General features: G+C 53.7%; 1 protein-coding gene across 1 annotated transcript; it reads left to right on the forward strand.

The window, feature by feature from the left end:
* Positions 1-1,787: 1,787 nt before the first annotated feature.
* On the forward strand, positions 1,788-19,364 carry LOC141161239 (E3 ubiquitin/ISG15 ligase TRIM25-like). The gene is made up of 2 exons (XM_073646018.1): positions 1,788-2,912; positions 18,898-19,364. Exons 1-2 carry the CDS (start codon positions 1,811-1,813, stop codon positions 19,362-19,364), a joined length of 1,569 nt encoding a protein of 522 aa, XP_073502119.1. The 5' UTR covers positions 1,788-1,810.
* Positions 19,365-20,454: the final 1,090 nt, after the last annotated feature.

The raw sequence follows: 20,454 nt of genomic DNA on the forward strand, positions 1-20,454 counted from the left end.
GTCTTCTAGTGTTGCTCTGTCTGACAGGCACCCCGACTGGTACATCGCTAGGTGTGCCTGTTGTGCTGGTGGTCCCTCCGGTCCCCTCAGTACCTCTGGCACTCATTCTTTGTAACAGGCGGCGCCGTGGATCGCCGCCGGCTCGTGTTGCAGGGGACATATATCTGAGCCCACCGCTCGCTTCCTATGCGGCCCTGTCGCATACTGCCGGCGCCAGCGATGACGCAGGCCCAGCCTCCCGGATGATGACGCGCCTGTAGCGCGGGCTTTGCTTTCGGCGCGGCCCGGGCTCTGTTACTGCGGCGCACCGTCAGAGCAAGCCGCACTTCCGTCGGGGGTGTAACTTCTGTCGCGGACCGCGACACGCTGATGGCAGCGCCTGCAGGCCGGCTGGACAGATTCCTGCCATGGCGGGCACGACGGCGGGGGATTCCGATGCCATGCTCACCAGACGCAGGGTCCCCTGAGAGGCTCCGCAGCCTGCGCCTGCTGCACGTGCTGGCAATCTCTGGCGAAAGCGTCTCAGGGGGCCGCGTTCTTCTGGTGCTTTTACCTGATCCCGACGGCAATTCTTCTGACATGGCATTCCCCAGAAATTCAGACAGCTGAGACTCTAGCCACCCTCCACGCCTGGATCTCGCAGCATCCATGAGCCTGGTGATCAGGGAGTCAACCGTCTTCACAGCGCTCGGTCAGTATCCGAAACAATTGGTAAGTTGGAAATTTTTCTTACTCGGTGCACTTTCTCATCTTTCTCTTATGACTCCCCTGCCGGACTGACTATTTCCTGCACTTTTTCCCTAATATACTCCCCCCCCTCCACACTTATACCCAATCCGGATCTCATTGTTTAAAAAATTGCACCCTCCTGGCCAATCCCAGTCATGTGGGGCTTCCTTCTAGTTTCCCTTGCTTCCAGCCCCCTTCTTGATTTTTACACGGAGACCTCGGGGAATGAGGTTCTTTGCTAAATAATTCTCCAAAGACGCCTCATTCCACCGTATTTTCATTCGCTTTTTGAAAAAGAAATTGATGGTATTTTGAGTTTCAAAAGCTCCTCCAGTGGAGTTAATCTGACTGAACTCTCAATTAAAAACTGTATCAATTCGGGACAACCAGGACTGATCTCTGGATTTAAAGGGGTTGTCCACTACTTTCACATTGATGCCCTATCCATATGATAGGGAATCAATGTATGATCGGCCTGAGTTCCGAACGCGCCACCTCCACCGATCAGCTGATATCGGTGCCGGCGGTGGCGGCCACTGGCCGGAAGTCCTTACTTGCGGTGCTTGGCCGTCAAGTTGTAGTGGCCGCCGCTTGTTACTGCACATCCGCCTCCCATTCAGTTGACTAGGAGGCGGATGTGCAGTACCCTGCGGTGGCCGCTACAGATGGACGGCCAAGCACCGGCAGCCTTTCTGAGCTGATGGTTTCAGATAGACATTGTTGAAAAAAGATACCAAAATCAATTAACCACTAAAGTCACCTGCAGTAGTCGGTGCTTTATGACATGAATTAAGAGGGTTTAAGTCCGCGCACAACATTTGAAAGCGATTACATTTTTTATCAACAGAAATTTTGTGAATTGTCTGCTTCCTCTTCCTTCCTTGTTTTCGTAGTGACTTTTCTATACTATAACATATGGCGCCACTACAACTACTACAATTCTCATCCATCCCCAGAACCTGTAAATCACTTTCTTTCTCATTATCTGAGCTGCAGAGGTTAATAGTTTTTTCTCAGAAACCTCCGCCCTTCTTGTGTAAGGAAACTTTTTCACTTTCGGTTCCTGCTCTTTCCCGCTACAATGGCGTCTGCTGAGCTGAGGGACGAGCTGAACTGCTCCATCTGCCTGAGCCTCTATACAGATCCCGTATCCCTGAGATGTGGACACAACTTCTGCCGCTCGTGTATTGTGAGTGTGCTGGATGCCCAGGAGGCGGCTGGAGGGTATTCCTGTCCTGACTGCAGAGCAGAATATCCGGAGCGTCCGGCCCTGGAGAAGAACCGGAAGCTGAGGAACATAGTGGAGCGTTTCTCATCTACTCAGCCTGACATGAAGGAGATCAGAATCTTCTGTACTTACTGTACAAAGTCTCTTGTCCCGGCTGTAAGAACGTGCCTGCACTGTGAGAGCTCTCTATGTGACGACCACCTAACAGCCCACAACAAGGAATTAGATCATATATTAACAGAACCCACCGGCTCATTAGGTTACAAAAAATGTTCCCTCCACAAGAAGGTTCTGGAGTATTACTGCCCGCAGGACGCGGCTTGTCTGTGTGTGTCTTGCTGTCTGGTTGGTGAACACCGAGGACACCAGGTGGAGCTTCTGGATGAGGCTTCTGAGAAGAAGAAGGAGAAACTGAGGGAATATCTGGATAAACTAAATCCCCAAAAAGCAGAAATTGATACAAGAGTCCAGAATCTTCAGGATCGTAAGAGGAAGACCCAGGAGAAAGCCTCCGATAAGAGGAAGAACCTCAGTAAGACATTCATGGACATTAAGAAGCAACTGGAAAAGGTAGAAAAGAAAGCGCTGAGCGAGGTCTCCAGGCAGGAGGAGAAGATTGTGTCCCAGATATCTCATCTGATTAAGAAGTTGGAAATACAGGAGGACGAGCTGTCCAGGAAGATGCATCACATGGAGGAGATGTGTCGTGTCACCGACCCAATAAGGCTCTTACAAGAAAGTGACATTACAGTGTGTAGTCATGGAGGTGATGAGGACACAGGGGGAGATGGTGGAGAGGTCAGTTCTGAGGAGGATCTGGATGAGGTTCTGATCTCACTGACCTTACACCGATCTATGAGGGATATTGGCACCAATGTAACATCAGAGCTCAGGGTCCATGTCCCAGACATATTGCTGGATGTGGATGTGGCACCCCAGGGGTCTGGTTTCCACAGTAATAGCAGTATTACGTCTGTGAGCAGGTGGGAGGTCTCCTGGGCAGGAATCCTAAGCATGCCACACCTCCTGCCCAGTCCTGGGAGGGGAAGAACTTCCCCTATATAAACTGGGGCTGAGGCAGGGTTAGAGAGAGGAGTTCCAGACAGAGACGGAGTCTGGTCTGGACACGCAGAAACAGGGACAGATAGACATCAGGAGCTCTGTAGGAGCCAAGGAGAAGCGCCAGGGGCTGGAGCTGTGCAGAGCTCGCCCTGGGAGAAGGTACAAAAACCGGACACAGGAGTCCGAGGCTGTGGGGACTAAGATATACCCAGCAGCAGAATCCATCCGGCAGGGGATTCCAGGTCCTCTGGCCATAAAAGCCCGGAGGCTCAGTCACAACGAAGGGACCAGCACCGCCATCCCGGAGCGGAGGCTAACAGGAGGCCCCAGGTCACCAGCCATACGGGTGAGCACCACACGGTATACCCAGGGACGTGGGCTACTTGTAACCGCCAAAAGCAGGGTAGCCAGGAAGGGTACAGACTAACGGGAAGGCCTACAACTCCACCTGGCCAGGGGGACTCCGGCTTACTCGCAGACTAACCAGGCCCCAACTACTAGCCAGTACTCCCGGGGGAATTTGCCTTGTACCATCAGTAAAGACCCTGAACTGTACCCTCGCGTTTCCGTGCTTCCTTGTCGCACCGTTAGTGCTGGGACATCCACACCATCACTCCCAACATCATCCACATCCACTGCCCTGAGGCCATACCTCTCCCGTTGGGGGTTATATCAACATTGCTGCACACCTATACCACCGGCCTCAGCGGTCTGCCCTGCAGCGGCGGTTTCATAACCGCATTCAACGGGTGGCGTAGTCGGACACTAATACCATCATACCAATAACCGCCACTTAGTTTGACCACCCTGGGCGCGGACCGGGTCACCGCCACGGAGAACTACAATCCCCAGCGATCCGGCTCCGGGTATCCCCCTGCACAGCACAGGCCCAGGGGGCGCGTCAACTTTGGCGTAGTCGGCAGGATTTCGTGCCCGCAACCACCGGGTACTGCGTGCCTGAAAAAGAGACTTTTATACTTACCTGTGGTGAAGTTTCCCGCCGTCCTGAGTCGTTTCCCGCCATCCGGAGCCGATTCCCGCCTCAGACGCCATCTTGGACCGTTTCCCGCCGTCTTCTGCCTTCTTCCCGCCATCCGCAGCTGCTTCCCGCCTTCGGACGCCATCTTCGGGACGCCGCACGGGAAGAAGAGGGGCGTGGACGCCGAAAGCGCGCGACATCCAAAGCTCCGCCCCACGCTCTGACGCTGCGCAAGGTCCTGGAAGGGAGGAAGAGCGACGCTGACGTCATCGGAGTGCGACGCCAGGTCATCAACCCCGGCGATCGACTGCGGAGCCGCGGCCTACGGAAGAAGAGCATCGCAAGGTAGGCCACGGTCCACTAGGGGGGAGGAGGATGCCGGATACCGAGGGGAGCTCCACTGCCACCGCCAGCGCAATCGCTGCAGCAGTCATGCCATTCACCATGCCCTATATCCCGGGGGCAACCTGGCTACCCCAGTACTCAGGGGAGTCACATACTCTAAATGACTTTAGAGAGAGACTGGATAGCCTCTTCCAGGTGCACCCCCTCACAGAAGAGCAAAAAGTGAGCATCCTGGTGGCCCAGTTAATCGGGGCAGCCCAAAGGGAGGTAAAGTCCTGGTCACCTGGGAGGAAGAGGACTGTCAGAGAAATACTAGCTCGGCTGAAAGACACATTTGATACCCGCACCTCAGCCGAAATAAAGCTCAGATTTTACGGGTGTAAACAGCGGGCACATGAGAGTATAAGAGACTATGCCCTAAACCTACAAGAGGCCCTGAGAGCCATTAAGCAGGCAGACCCTGACAGCGTGGGAAATGAAGATAAGCTGTTGACTGAACAATTTATTGAGGGTCTACTGTGCAATGCCCACCGAACCCAGTTGCGGGCAATGGCCTTACAGGACCCTGACCTGGACTTTGCACAGTTCAAGGGCAGAGCCATCCGGGTGCTCCGAGAACCGGCACCAGGTGGCGCTGTGACCCACAGGCGCCCTGCTACCACTTACCATCAGGAGACGGCGCCCTTGTCTGCAGGGCCTGTGGGAGCTGATGCGCAGGCTTTAAACAGTGACCCGTCTACAGACCTGCACCATCAGGTCCAAGAGCTGACTAAGAGCGTTGCCGCGCTAACCAGAACTGTGCAGTCTTTACAGGTCTCTTCTCCAGGAAAGATCCAGCTGGCCTCCGGACCGGAGGACGTCCAATGGCGCCGACTGAGGAGGACCCCACCGGCCAGAGGAAGACCCAGCGACAGATACAACGAGGACGGACGACCCATCTGCCGCCGCTGCAATCAACCCGGACATGTGGCAAGGTACTGTCATTTAAACGGGCACAACCTGGGGTAGAGGGCCAACCCCCAGGCATAAGACCATCAGGCCCATCAAACTGGCGTGATAAATACGTAGGGGGACGTCCAATCTTGCCTGTGGTACTGGATGGCATTCCTATGAGTGCCCTACTAGACACCGGGTCACAGGTCACCACCATCCCGTACGTGCTCTTCAAGCAGTACTGGAATGACTCGGACATAACCCGCTACCCAGATGACGACCTGAGTATCATCGCCAGCAATGGTCAGCCCGTGCCGCAGGTGGGATTCAAAGAGGTGACCATTAAGATCGGTAAAGTCGAACTGGCGGCACAAGGACTGATAATAGTGGACATAGACCGTCATGAGAGTCACCCTAGAATAACCTTGGGAACTAATGTGATTGAAAATTGTCTTGCAGAGGTGATTCTCATTTTACAGCAGGTTGCCAAGAACGCCAGTTCCGGCCAGCAGCGTGTGCTCCAAAAAGAGATCCGGGCACTGATGAAGCGGCAACAGGTGGAACTATCTGGTGGTGAGATAGGTAGCGTGAGAATGTGTGACCCGTTCCCTATTGCCATGCCCCCAAAAAGTGAGATGATGATTTGGTGCCGGGCAGCTATTGGTCTAAGAGGTAGAGACTACCAAGCAATGGTAGAACCCGTCTACTCAGACAGTAGGCCCACCATTTTGACAGCACGGGGGGTGGTCGATGTACGCCATGGGAGGGTGCCCGTTCGCATCATAAATATCGGGGAGAGAGAAGTACACCTGCCCCGGTATGCCACGCTAGCCAAATTGTTCACCATAACCAGAACTCTGTACAGGCCGTGGAACCCTTGCCTCCATCTCAACCAGAGGAAGGTAACGGCTCTAAGAAACCAATGGAGGACTGGTGTCAGCAACTGCACTTGGGTACTGACTCTGACTCACCCCCTGGGCCAGTGCTGTAGTGCGGCGCGCGTGCGCGCGGGGAATACCCGGAGCCGGATCCGATGGGGGTAGTAGTCTTCGTGTGGCGGTGACCCAGTCCGTGCCCAGGGTGGTCAAACTAAGTGACAGTTATTGGTATGATGGTATTAGTGTCCGACTACGCCACCCGTTGAATGCGGCTATGAAGCCGCCGCTGCAGGGCAGTCCGCTGAGGCCGGTGGTACGGATGTGCAGCGTGGATGGTATAACCCCCAACGGGAGGGGTATGGCCTCAGGGCAGAGGATGAGGTTGATGTTGGGAGTGATGGTGTGGATGTCCCAGCACTAATGGTGCGACAAGGAAGCACGGAGACGCGAGGGTACAGTTCAGGGTCTTTACTGATGGTACAAGGCAAATTCCCCCGGGAGTACTGGCTAGTAGTTGGGGCCTGGTTAGTCTGCGAGTAAGCCGGAGTTCCCCTGGCCAGGTGGAGTTGTAGGCCTTCCCGTTAGTCTGTACCCTTCCTGGCTACCCTGCTTTCGGCGGTTACAAGTAGCCCACGTCCCTGGGTATACCGTGTGGTGGTCACCCGTATGGCTGGTGACCTGGGGCCTCCTGTTAGCCTCCGCTCTGGGATAGCGGTGCTGGTCCCTTCGTTGTGACTGAGCCTCCGGGCTTTTATGGCCAGAGGACCTGGAATCCCCTGCCGGATGGATTCTGCTGCTGGGTATATCTTAGTCCCCACAGCCTCGGACTCCTGTGTCCGGTTTTAGTACCTTCTCCCAGGGCGAGCTCTGCCCAGCTCCAGCCCCTGGCGCTTCTCCTTGGCTCCTACAGAGCTCCTGATGTCTATCTGTCCCTGTTTCTGCGTGTCCAGACCAGACTCCGTCTCTGTCTGGAACTCCTCTCTCTAACCCTGCCTCAGCCCCAGTTTATGTAGGGGAAGTTCTTCCCCTCCCAGGACTGGGCAGGAGGTGTGGCATGCTTAGGATTCCTGCCCAGGAGACCTCCCACCTGCTCACAGACGTAATACTGCTATTACTGTGGAAACCAGACCCCTGGGGTGCCATGTTCCCCCCTAGTGAAATTTAGTACTCCCGGACTAAACATATTTTTTTTTTGAAAACATAACAGGGTATAAACAATAACAATTAAATACATGAGATGATCACGGCGTGTCCGTAACCGGGAAGCAATAAGGGTGTCCATTTCACCAAAGAACATGGAGCCGTAACCAGGTTAGGGGTCTGTCCTGCCCCGAGTCTTTAACAGTCTTTAGTCCATTCCTGGGTTACGCTCCAAACATATTTACAACAGAGTTCCGGTTACTCACTGTCCATAACCTGTCAGTCCATATAAAGAAATCTGTAACTGAAAAACATAATTAGCAACGGCTACAACAAAACAGGTAAACATAAAATAGTTAAAGCAACTAGCCAACTTAGATTCTCCAACGTACGGGCATCTGGCCTCTGGTAACCCTAGTGGACCTACGGAGCTCACTCACTGGTCCTGCACTACAGGGTGTAGGAGGTGTTATGGGCAAGCTGGGCAGCTTTCTGCGCACTCTTTGGCTCACTAGGGGCACGGCAGGCTCACTACTAGCAGAGGGTTGATCCTCCTGTACTGCTGGTGTGGACTCTTCTGCCTCTTGGGCCGGCTGCTCTTCCAGCTCTTCCGGTTCCTCTGTAGGCACTTGCGGGGCTGGTTGGAGAAAGGTGAGGACGGGTACCTCGACAGCACCGTTTACTTGTGTCCAAGACCGGGGGAAGTCTCCGAGTACAGTCCTGATCATTTCTTCCCTTTCCTCTGCGGGTCGAGGGTTTTCTTGATCTTCTTCTTCAGGGTTTTGCAGCTGCTCGGGACACTTCTTCAGGTGGTCTCTGGAGACAACGGCTGTGGTTTCTCCTCCATCCTTACTGATCACACAAATCTTTGGGCTCTCATGGCTTGATGGCAGTACGGTGTACGGGTCCTTCTCCCACTGGTCGTCCAACTTGTGGAGCCGTCTTTTCCTCTTCAAGACCTGCTCTCCAGGTACCAGGGGAACAGCGGGAGCATACTGATTATAAGCCCTCTCTTGCCTTTCTCTAGCTTGAGACAGACTTCGCTCCACGCTCTCCTGCACTTTCTGATACTGCTGCTGCCGCCCTGTATCCCAGTCTGCCTCTGGCGAGGTGTCCTCGGGCGTCAGGACTCCCATATCCAGGTCGATAGGCAGCTTACCAGGTCTCGCTCTCATTAGGTAAGCCGGGGTACAGTTGGTAGAACCTACAGGGATGTGGTTGTATAGGTCCACCAGATCAGGCAGCTTCTCAGGCCACATACTGCGTTCTTCCAGGGGCAATGTTTTCAGGAGGTCTATCACCACCTGGTTCATCTTCTCGCAGAGTCCATTAGTTTGTGGGTGATAGGGCGTTGTTCTTATCTTCGTGCAGCCATACAGGTTGCAGAACTCCTGGAAGACTTCCGCTTCGAAGGCTGGCCCTTGGTCTGTCAGCACTTGGTCCGGGTACCCGTGTGGACGGCAGAAGTGCTGCTGGAAGGCTCTAGCTGCTGTTTGAGCCGTTAAGTCCTTGACCGGGACCACCACCAGGAACCGGGAGTAATGATCTACGATTGTGAGGGCGTAGACATACCCAGATCTGCTTGTAGCCAGTTTCACATGGTCCAGGGCTACCAGTTCCAGTGGCTGTCGGGTGATGATGGGCTGCAAGGGAGTCTTCTGGCTGGCACGGTCCTTCCTTCTTAGGTGGCACGGTCCACAGTCTCTGCACCACCTCTCGATGGCTCCTCTCATGCCTACCCAGTAGAACCGTTCACGCAACAAGAACTCCAGCTTCTTCCACCCGAAATGTCCTGCTCCGTTGTGGTACGCCTCCAGAATCATAGCCGCGTCTCGTCTGGGGACCACTACCTGCCAGGTCAACTCATGTGTTCGAGAGTTAACCATTCTCCGGCACAACTTCTCCCTGTAGAGGAACAGCCTACTTTTCTCCTTCCACAGTTGCTTAGTCTCCTCTGGGGCGTCTGGGTCCAGACTGGCATCGGCTTGGGTCAGCATTTCCTTCACCAGACGGACTGCGGGATCACTGTCTTGCGTCTCCGCCCAGTTGTAGTGGGGCAAGGGATTGAACGTCACGGAGCGCCTGTCCTTCACACGGTGGGAATACAGGGTAATCCCATGACGGTGGAACGCAGGGAGCTCAACTTCTTCCAGATCTTCTGGATCTTCCCCTACATCCGGTAAGTTCGGCATTCTAGACAGGGCATCCGCGTTGGCATTGGAGCGTCCTGCCCGGTATTTGATGGTGAATTCAAAGTTGGACAGGCGAGCCATCCATCTCTGTTCCAGAGCACCGAGCCTTGCAGTGTCCAGGTGTGTCAACGGGTTGTTATCCGTGTACACGATGAATTTGGAGGAGGCAAGGTAATGCTTGAAACGTTCGGTCACTGCCCACACTACTGCCAGGAACTACAGCTTGAATGAGCTATAATTCTCAGGGTTCCTCTCGGTGGGTCGTAGCTTTCGGCTAGCGTAAGCGATTACCCGTTCTTTTCCTTGCTGGATCTGGGACAGCACGGCTCCTAGCCCGATGTTGCTTGCGTCCGTGTGGAGGATGAAGGGCTGGCTGTAGTCTGGATATGCCAGGATTTCATCCCCCGTGAGGGCCATCTTCAGCTGGCAAAAGGACTCCTCTTCCAGCTTTTCCCACCTGAAGGGCGGCTTCTGGTTTTTGGCTTTTCGAGATTGACCTATCAGGAGGTCCTGCATAGGGGCTGCCATTTTGGTGAAACCGGGAATGAATCTTCGGTAGTAGCCTACCAACCCGAGGAACTGCCGCACTTCCTTTATGCTGGAGGGTCTTGGCCAGTCCTTAATCACGGTGATCTTATCAGGGTCAGGAGCCACTCCGTCAGCACTCACCACGTGTCCCAGGTATTGCACCTTTGGTTTCAGGAGGTGACGCTTGGAGGGTTTCACCTTTAGGCCGTAGTTTGCCAGAGCTTCGAACACTTCTGCCAGGTGTTTCAGGTGGTCCTCGTAGGTCTTGGAATAGACGATGACATCGTCCAGGTATAACAGGACCGTCTCGAAGTTCCGGTGTCCCAGACAGCATTCCATCAACCGTTGGAAGGTTCCTGGTGCGTTGCAGAGCCCGAACGGCATACAGTTAAATTCGCTGAGACCCATCGGGGTGGTGAATGCGGTCTTCTCCCGGTCTGCCTCTGCTACAGGAACCTGCCAGTACCCGCTAGTGAGATCCAAAGTAGAGAAGAAGTTAGCAGATTTTAATGCAGCTAAGGACTCTTCTATCCTTGGTAACGTTTACGCATCTTTGTGTGTGATACGGTTGACCTTCCTGTAGTCTACACACATTCTCATAGTGTTGTCCTCCTTTTTCACTAAGACTAGTGGAGCTGCCCAGGGGCTACAGCTGTCCCTGATTACCCCAGCCTCCTTCATGTCTCAAAGCATCCCCTTGGCGTTTTGGTAGTGTGCAGGGGGTACGGGTCGGTATCTCTCCTTTATGGGAGGATGGTCTCCCGTGGGGATGTGGTGTTCTACCCCCTTTACTCGCCCGAAGTCTAACGGGTGTTTACTAAACACTCTCTCGTACTCTTGAACCACCCGATAGACTCCTTGTTTCTGGTGTGAGGGAGTGGAGTCAGTACCCAGATGTAATTGCTGACACCAGTCCTCCATTGGTTTCTTAGAGCCGTTACCTTCCTCTGGTTGAGATGGAGGCAAGGGTTCCACGGCCTGTACAGAATTCTGGTTTATGGTGAACAATTTGGCTAGCGTGGCATACCGGGGCAGGTGTACTTCTCTCTCCCCGATATTTATGATGCGAACGGGCACCCTCCCATGGCGTACATCGACCACCCCCCGTGCTGTCAAAATGGTGGGCCTACTGTCTGAGTAGACGGGTTCTACCATTGCTTGGTAGTCTCTACCTCTTAGACCAATAGCCGCCCGGCACCAAATCATCATCTCACTTTTTGGGGGCATGGCAATAGGGAACGGGTCACACATCCTCACGCTACCTATCTCACCACCAGATAGTTCCACCTGTTGCCGCTTCATCAGTGCCCGGATCTCTTTTTGGAGCACACGCTGCTGGCCGGAACTGGCGTTCTTGGCAACCTGCTGTAAAATGAGAATCACCTCTGCAAGACAATTTTCAATTACATTGGTTTCCAGGGTGATTCTAGGGTGACTCTCATGACGGTCGATGTCCACTATAATCAGTCCTTGTGCCGCTAGTTCGACTTTACCGATTTTAATGGTCACCTCCTTGAATCCCACCTGCGGCACGGGCTGACCATTGCTGGCGATGATACTCAGGTCGTCGTCTGGGTAGCGGGTTATGTCCGAATCATTCCAGTACTGCTTGAAGAGCACGTACTGGATGGTGGTGACCTGTGACCCAGTGTCTAGTAGGGCACTCATAGGAATGCCATCCAGTACCACAGGCAAGATTGGACGTCCCCCTACGTATTTATCACGCCAGTTTGATGGGCCTGATGGTCTTATGCCTGGGGGTTGGCCCTCTACCCCAGGTTGTGCCCGTTTAAATGACAGTACCTTGCCACATGTCCGGGTTGATTGCAGCGGCGGCAAATAGGTCGTCCGTCCTCGTTGTATCGATCGCTGGGTCTTCCTCTGGCCGGTGGGGTCCTCCTTGGTCGGCGCCACGGGATGTCCTCCGGTCCGGATGCCAGCTCGATCTTCCCTGCAGTAGAAACCTGTAAAGACTGCACAGTTCGGGTTAGCGCGGCAACGCTTTTAGTTTGCTCTTGGACCTGATGGTGCAGGTCTGTAGCCGGGTCATTGTTTAAAGCCTGCGCATCAGCTCCCACAGGCCCTGCCGACAAGGGCGCCGCCTCCTGGTGGTAAGTGGTAGCAGGGCGTTTGTGGGTCACAGCGCCACCTGGTGCCGGTTCTCGGAGCACCCGGATGGCTCTGTCCTTGAACTGTGCAAAGTCCAGATGAGGGTCCTGTAAGGCCATTGCCCGCAACTGGGTTCGGTGGGCATTGCAATGTAGACCCTCTATAAATTGTTCAGTCAACAGCTTGTCTTCGTTTCCCACGCTGTCAGGGTCTGCCTGCTTAATGACTCTCAGGGCCTCTTGTAGGTTTAGAGCATAGTCTCTTATACTCTCATGTGCCCGTTGTTTGCACCCATAAAATCTTAGTTTTATTTCGGCTGAGGTGCGGGTGTCAAATGTGTCTTTCAGCCGGGTTAGTATGTCTCTGACAGTCCTCTTCCTCCCAGGTGGCCAGGACTTTACCTCCCTTTGGGCTGCCCCGATTAATTGGGCCACCAGGATGCTCACTTTTTGCGCCTCGTGAGGGGATACACCTGGAAGAGGCTATCCAGCCTTTCTCTGAAGTCATTTAGGGTATGTGACTCCCCTGAGTACTGGGGTAGCCAGGCTGCCCCCGGGATATAGGGCATGGTGAAAGGCATGACCGCAGCAGCGGTGGCGCTGGCGGCGGCTGTGGCGGTGAAGCTCTCCTCCGTATCCGACATCCTCCTCCCCCCTAGTGGACCGTGGCCTACCTTGCGATGATCCTCTTCCGTAGGCCGCGGCTCCGCAGTGGATCATCAGGGTTGAGGACCTTCCGTCGCGCTCCTGTGACGTCGGCGTCTGCTGGGCTCCTTCCAGGACCTTACACAACGTCCGGACGTGAGGCGGGGCTTCAGTTCTCGCGGGCTTTCGGAGTCCACGCCCCTCTTCTTCCCGCGCGGCGTCCCGAAGATGGCGTCCGATGGCGGGAAGCAGCTGCGGATGGCGGGAAGAAGGCAGAAGACGGCGGGAAACGGTCCAAGATGGCGTCTGATGGCGGGAAACGACTCCGGACGGCGGGAAACTTCACCACAGGTAAGTATAAAAGTCTCTTTTTCAGGCACGCAGTACCCGGTGGTTGCGGGCACGTAATCCTGCCGACTACACCAAAGTTGACTCACCCCCTGGGCCAGTGCTGTAGTGTGGCGCGCGTGCGCGCGGGGAATACCCGGAGCCGGATCCAATGGGGGTAGTAGTCTTCGTGTGGCGGTGACCCAGTCCATGCCCAGGGTGGTCAAACTAAGTGGCAGTTATTGGTATGATGGTATTAGTGTCCGACTACGCCACCCGTTGAATGCGGCTATGAAGCCGCCGCTGCAGGGCAGTCCGCTGAGGCCGCTGGTACGGATGTGCAGCGTGGATGGTATAACCCCCAACGGGAGGGGTATGGCCTCAGGGCAGAGGATGAGGTTGATGTTGGGAGTGATGGTGTGGATGTCCCAGCACTAATGGTGCGACAAGGAAGCACGGAGACGCGAGGGTACAGTTCAGGGTCTTTACTGATGGTACAAGGCAAATTCCCCCGGGAGTACTGGCTAGTAGTTGGGGCCTGGTTAGTCTGCGAGTAAGCCGGAGTTCCCTTGGCCAGGTGGAGTTGTAGGCCTTCCCGTTAGTCTGTACCCTTCCTGGCTACCCTGCTTTCGGCGGTTACAAGTAGCCCACGTCCCTGGGTATACCGTGTGGTGCTCACCCGTATGGCTGGTGACCTGGGGCCTCCTGTTAGCCTCCGCTCTGGGATGGCGGTGCTGGTCCCTTCGTTGTGACTGAGCCTCCGGGCTTTTATGGCCAGAGGACCTGGAATCCCCTGCCGGATGGATTCTGCTGCTGGGTATATCTTAGTCCCCACAGCCTCGGACTCCTGTGTCCGGTTTTAGTACCTTCTCCCAGGGCGAGCTCTGCCCAGCTCCAGCCCCTGGCGCTTCTCCTTGGCTCCTACAGAGCTCCTGATGTCTATCTGTCCCTGTTTCTGCGTGTCCAGACCAGACTCCGTCTCTGTCTGGAACTCCTCTCTCTAACCCTGCCTCAGCCCCAGTTTATGTAGGGGAAGTTCTTCCCCTCCCAGGACTGGGCAGGAGGTGTGGCATGCTTAGGATTCCTGCCCAGGAGACCTCCCACCTGCTCACAGACGTAATACTGCTATTACTGTGGAAACCAGACCCCTGGGGTGCCACAACTCCACTCCCTCACACCAGAAACAGGGAGTCTATCGGGTTGTTCGAGAGTACGAGAGAGTGTTTAGTAAACACCCGCTAGACTTCGGGCGAGTAAAGGGGGTAGAACACCACATCCCCACGGGAGACCATCCTCCCATAAAGGAGAGATACCGACCCGTACCCCCGGCACACTACCAACACGCCAAGGGGATGCTTAGAGACATGAAGGAGGCTGGGGTAATCAGGGACAGCTGTAGCCCCTGGGCAGCTCCACTAGTCTTAGTGAAAAAGAAAGACAACACCATGAGAATGTGTGTAGACTACAGGAAGGTCAACCGTATCACACACAAAGATGCGTACCCGTTACCAAGGATAGAAGAGTCCTTAGCTGCATTAAAATCTGCTAACTTCTTCTCTACTTTGGATCTCACTAGCGGGTACTGGCAGGTTCCAGTAGCAGAGGCGGACCGGGAGAAGACCGCATTCACCACCCCGATGGGTCTCAGCGAATTTAACTGTATGCCGTTCGGGCTCTGCAACGCACCCGGAACCTTCCAACGGTTGATGGAATGCTGTCTGGGACACCGGAACTTCGAGACGGTCCTGTTATACCTGGACGATGTCATCGTCTATTCCAAGACCTACGAGGACCACCTGAAACACCTGGCAGAAGTGTTCGAAGCTCTGGCGAATTACGGCCTAAAGGTGAAACCCTCCAAGTGTCACCTCCTGAAACCAAAGGTGCAGTACCTGGGACACGTGGTGAGTGCTGACGGAGTGGCTCCCGACCCTGATAAGTTCACTGTGATTAAGGACTGGCCAAGACCCTCCAGCATAAAGGAAGTGCGGCAGTTCCTCGGGTTGGTAGGCTACTACCGAAGATTCATTCCCGGTTTCACCAAAATGGCAGCCCCTATGCAGGACCTCCTGATAGGTCAATCTCGGAAAGCCAAAAACCAGAAGCCGCCCTTTAGGTGGGAAAAGCTGGAAGAGGAGTCCTTCTGCCAGCTGAAGATGGCCCTCACGGGGGATGAAATCCTGGCATATCCAGACTACAGCCAGCCCTTTATCCTCCACACGGACGCAAGCAACATCGGGCTAGGAGACGTACTGTCCCAGATCCAGCAAGGGAAAGAACGGGTAATCGCTTACGCCAGCCGAAAGCTACGGCCCACGGAGAGGAACCCTGAGAATTATAGCTCATTCAAGCTGGAGTTCCTGGCAGTAGTGTGGGCAGTGACCGAACGTTTCAAGCATTACCTTGCCTCCTCCAAATTCACCGTGTACACGGATAACAACCCGTTGACACACCTGGACACTGCAAGGCTCGGTGCCCTGGAACAGAGATGGATGGCCCGCCTGTCCAACTTTGAATTCACCATCAAATACCGGGCAGGACGATCAAATGCCAACGCGGATGCCCTGTCTAGAATGCCGAACTTACCGGACGTAGGGGAAGATCCAGAAGATCTGGAAGAAGTTGAGCTCCCTGCGTTCCACCGTCATAGGATTACCCTGTATTCCCACCGTGTGAAGGACAGGCGCTCCGTGACGTTCAATCCCTTGCCCCACTACAACTGGGCGGAGACGCAAGACAGTGATCCCGCAGTCCATTTGGTGAAGGAAATGCTGACCCAGGCCGATGCCCGTCTTGACCCAGATGCTCCAGAGGAGACCAAGCAACTGTGGAAAGAGAAAAGTAAGCTGTTCCTCTACAGGGAGAAGCTGTGCTGGAGAATGGTTAACTCTCGAACGCATGAGTTGACCTGGCAGGTAGTGGTCCCAAGACGAGACTCGGCTATGGTTCTGGAGGCATACCACAACGGAGCAGGGCATTTCGGATGGAAGAAGCTGGAGTTCTTGTTGCGTGAACGGTTCTACTGGGTAGGCATGAGAGGAGCCATCGAGAGGTGGTGCAGAGACTGTGGCCCGTGCCACCTGAGAAGAAAGGACCGTGCTAGCCAGAAGACTCCCTTGCAGCCCATCATCACCAGACAGCCACTGGAACTGGTAGCCCTGGACCATGTGAAACTGGCTCCAAGCAGATCTGGGTATGTCTACGCCCTCACAATCGTGGATCATTACTCCCGGTTCCTGGTGGTGGTCCCGGTTAAGGACTTAACGGCTCAAACAGCGGCTAGAGCCTTCCAGCAGCACTTCTGCCGTCCACACGGGTACCCGGACCAAGTGCTGACAGACCAAGGGCCAGCCTTCGAAGCGGAAGTCTTCCAGGAGTTCTGCAACCTGTATGGCTGCACGAAGATAAGAACAACGCCCTATCACCCACAAACTAATGGACTCTGCGAGAAGATGAACCAGGTGGTGATAGACCTCCTGAAAACATTGCCCCTGGAAGAACGCAGTATGTGGCCTGAGAAGCTGCCTTGATCTGGTGGACCTATACAACCACATCCCTGTAGGTTCTACCAACTGTACCCCGGCTTACCTAATGAGAGCGAGACCTGGTAAGCTGCCTATCGACCTGGATATGGGAGTCCTGACGCCCGAGGACACCTCGCCAGAGGCAGACTGGGATACAGGGCGGCAGCAGCAGTATCAGAAAGTGCAGGAGAGCGTGGAGCGAAGTCTGTCTCAAGCTAGAGAAAGGCAAGAGAGGGCTTATAATCAGTATGCTCCCGCTGTTCCCCTGGTACCTGGAGAGCAGGTCTTGAAGAGGAAAAGACGGCTCCACAAGTTGGACGACCAGTGGGAGAAGGACCCGTACACCGTACTGCCATCAAGCCATGAGAGCCCAAAGATTTGCGTGATCAGTAAGGATGGAGAAGAAACCACAGCCGTTGTCTCCAGAGACCACCTGAAGAAGTGTCCCGAGCAGCTGCAAAGCCCTGAAGAAGATCAAGAAAACCCTCAACCCGCAGAGGAAAGGGAAGAAATGATCAGGACTGTACTCGGAGACTTCCCCCGGTCTTGGACACAAGTATACGTGGTACCCGTCCTCACCTTTCTCCAGCCAGCCCCGCAAGTGCCTACAGAAGAACCAGTAGAGCTGGAAGAGCAGCCGGCCCAAGAGGCAGAAGAGTCCACACCAGCAGTACAGGAGGATCAACCCTCTGATAGTAGTGAGCCTGCCGTGCCCCTAGTGAGCCAAAGAGTGCGCAGAAAGCTGCCCAGCCTGCCCATAACACCTCCTACACCCTGTAGTGCAGGACCAGTTAGTGAGCTCCGTAGGTCCACTAGGGTTACCAGAGGCCAGATGCCCGTACGTTGGAGAATCTAAGTTGGCTAGTTGCTTTAACTATTTTATGGTTACCTGTTTTGTTGTAGCCGTTGCTAATTATGTTTTTCAGTTGCAGATTTCTTTATATGGACTGACAGGTTATGGACAGTGAGTAACCGGAACTCTGTTGTAAATATGTTTGGAGCGTAACCCAGGAATGGACTACAGACTGTTAAAGACTCGGGGCAGGACAGACCCCTACCTGGTTACGGCTCCCTGTTCTTTGGTGAAATGGACACCCTTATTGCTTCCCGGTTACGGACACGCCGTGACCATCTCATGTATTTAATTGTTATTGTTTATACCCTGTTATGTTTAGTCCGGGAGTACTAAATTTCACTAGGGGGGAATGTGGCACCCCAGGGGTCTGGTTTCCACAGTAATAGCAGTATTACGTCTGTGAGCAGGTGGGAGGTCTCCTGGGCAGGAATCCTAAGCATGCCACACCTCCTGCCCAGTCCTGGGAGGGGAAGAACTTCCCCTATATAAACTGGGGCTGAGGCAGGGTTAGAGAGAGGAGTTCCAGACAGAGACGGAGTCTGGTCTGGACACGCAGAAACAGGGACAGATAGACATCAGGAGCTCTGTAGGAGCCAAGGAGAAGCGCCAGGGGCTGGAGCTGTGCAGAGCTCGCCCTGGGAGAAGGTACAAAAACCGGACACAGGAGTCCGAGGCTGTGGGGACTAAGATATACCCAGCAGCAGAATCCATCCGGCAGGGGATTCCAGGTCCTCTGGCCATAAAAGCCCGGAGGCTCAGTCACAACGAAGGGACCAGCACCGCCATCCCGGAGCGGAGGCTAACAGGAGGCCCCAGGTCACCAGCCATACGGGTGAGCACCACACGGTATACCCAGGGACGTGGGCTACTTGTAACCGCCGAAAGCAGGGTAGCCAGGAAGGGTACAGACTAAAGGGAAGGCCTACAACTCCACCTGGCCAGGGGGACTCCGGCTTACTCGCAGACTAACCAGGCCCCAACTACTAGCCAGTACTCCCGGGGGAATTTGCCTTGTACCATCAGTAAAGACCCTGAACTGTACCCTTGCGTTTCCGTGCTTCCTTGTCGCACCGTTAGTGCTGGGACATCCACACCATCACTCCCAACATCATCCACATCCGCTGCCCTGAGGCCATACCTCCCCCGTTGGGGGTTATATCAACATTGCTGCACACCTATACCACCGGCCTCAGCGGTCTGCCCTGCAGCAGCGGTTTCATAACCGCATTCAACGGGTGGCGTAGTCGGACACTAATACCATCATACCAATAACCGCCACTTAGTTTGACCACCCTGGGCGCGGACCGGGTCACCGCCACGGAGAACTACAATCCCCAGCGATCCGGCTCCGGGTATCCCCCTGCACAGCACAGGCCCAGGGGGCGCGTCATGGACACTGCTCATAGATGTGTGAAGATATCAGAAGACCTGAAAATGGCAATATATTTAGGAGAAAAACATAACAGACCGAAATCATCAAGAAGATTTGTGAGTTACTCCCAGTTGTTAAGCAGATGTGTCCTCTCCTCAGGACGACATTACTGGGAGGTAGAGTGGGACCAGATAGGTGTTTTTGGCATCAGATTGTCCTATCCCAGTATAGAAAGGGAAGGAGAACAGTCTGGTATTGGATATAATGATAAATCTTGGTGTTTGGGTATGTATGATGGAGAATATAATGTATGGCACAACTCAGATGAATTAACCCTCAGTGTAAAGCCAACATGTCCAACACTTGGAGTCTTCTTAGACCATGAGGCCGGGTGTCTGACCTTCTATGAGCTGTGTGACCCCATCAGACACTTACACACCTTCACCGCCTCCTTCACTGAACCCCTACATGTTATCTTCTATGTGTATGATGGAGCCTCTGTTACAATAAGAAGCTGAGGCTGAGATTAAATATTAATGTGTGAATTGCACCAGTTGTATATTTTATATTATTAATGGGTTACTTCCATCTCATTATGTGGTGGTATATGGATATGATATGCCGCTACTTTTGTGACTGCTGGGATTTATAATCCCCAGAATGAAGGAACCACAGCCTCCCCTGTCCCACAATGAGTATTTAGTGCATTTTTGACGCCGTGTATTTTCGTGCACATAAACATCAAACTACATGGGATTTCTCTACATCTCACACCCACTGTGATTTTTTTTTTTACGCTGAACAAACTGACTGGCGGTGTGATTCTGAAATCCAAAACCTATCAGTTCCTATTGCGGTAAATATATGTTTTGTATGTGGATTTTCCTCATAGACTTCAACGAGGCGAAGAACATCTATGAAAAACTCGCCAAATACTCATTGCGGGGCTGGTGCCATACATCTGCTGGTTGTGATTTTGATCTCTGATTTTTCCGAACCACTCGGTCTGCAAAAAAACATGGATACAGCCCTATAGGCTATAACGTGTACATGTCCTATCCATGAAAAACGCTTTCAGAGCTCATACGTGACCTACGGACGTCTGATTGGGGCCTTAAGCTGAGATCCCACCCATGTCTATGGCACTTCTAGGGGAACAGAGAAAAACGTGTGACTCAATTTCCCTATTTCAGTAGTGATCAGGGGGTTGTGAAGCTGTAGGAGACATCAGGTCCTTTCCGCACCACCATGATTTGCTTCTACGTTTAGCGTGTAGTCCAGAAAGGCTGGAGTATATCTGTATGGCATCTTCTGTATGGCATCTGTCACAATAAACCTCTACGTAAGGAAGTCCTTTGGTTATTATTGAAGCTCCTCAGGGTGATTCGCTATGTCTTTAGTTAAAGAAGTCTAAATGCAGTTGTGAGTGGTCTCCAGGACAGAGGGTTGTCGGAGTTCTGCTCTGCAGCGCCGGGTGCTGCTGATGACCACATGCTACTTTACTTCTACGCCTTGAGCCTTGGGTGTTTTTTTTTTTTAAATCTAAGATGAGGAGTAAATATATAAGAAAATATGGCTGACGTAATGAGAGACGTTCACATGGTGGAG

This window comes from Phyllobates terribilis, unplaced genomic scaffold (genome assembly GCF_046119375.1).
Source record: "Phyllobates terribilis strain yellow unplaced genomic scaffold, ASM4611937v1 Scaffold_9__5_contigs__length_417890890, whole genome shotgun sequence".
NCBI classification, from domain to species: Eukaryota; Metazoa; Chordata; class Amphibia; order Anura; family Dendrobatidae; genus Phyllobates; species Phyllobates terribilis.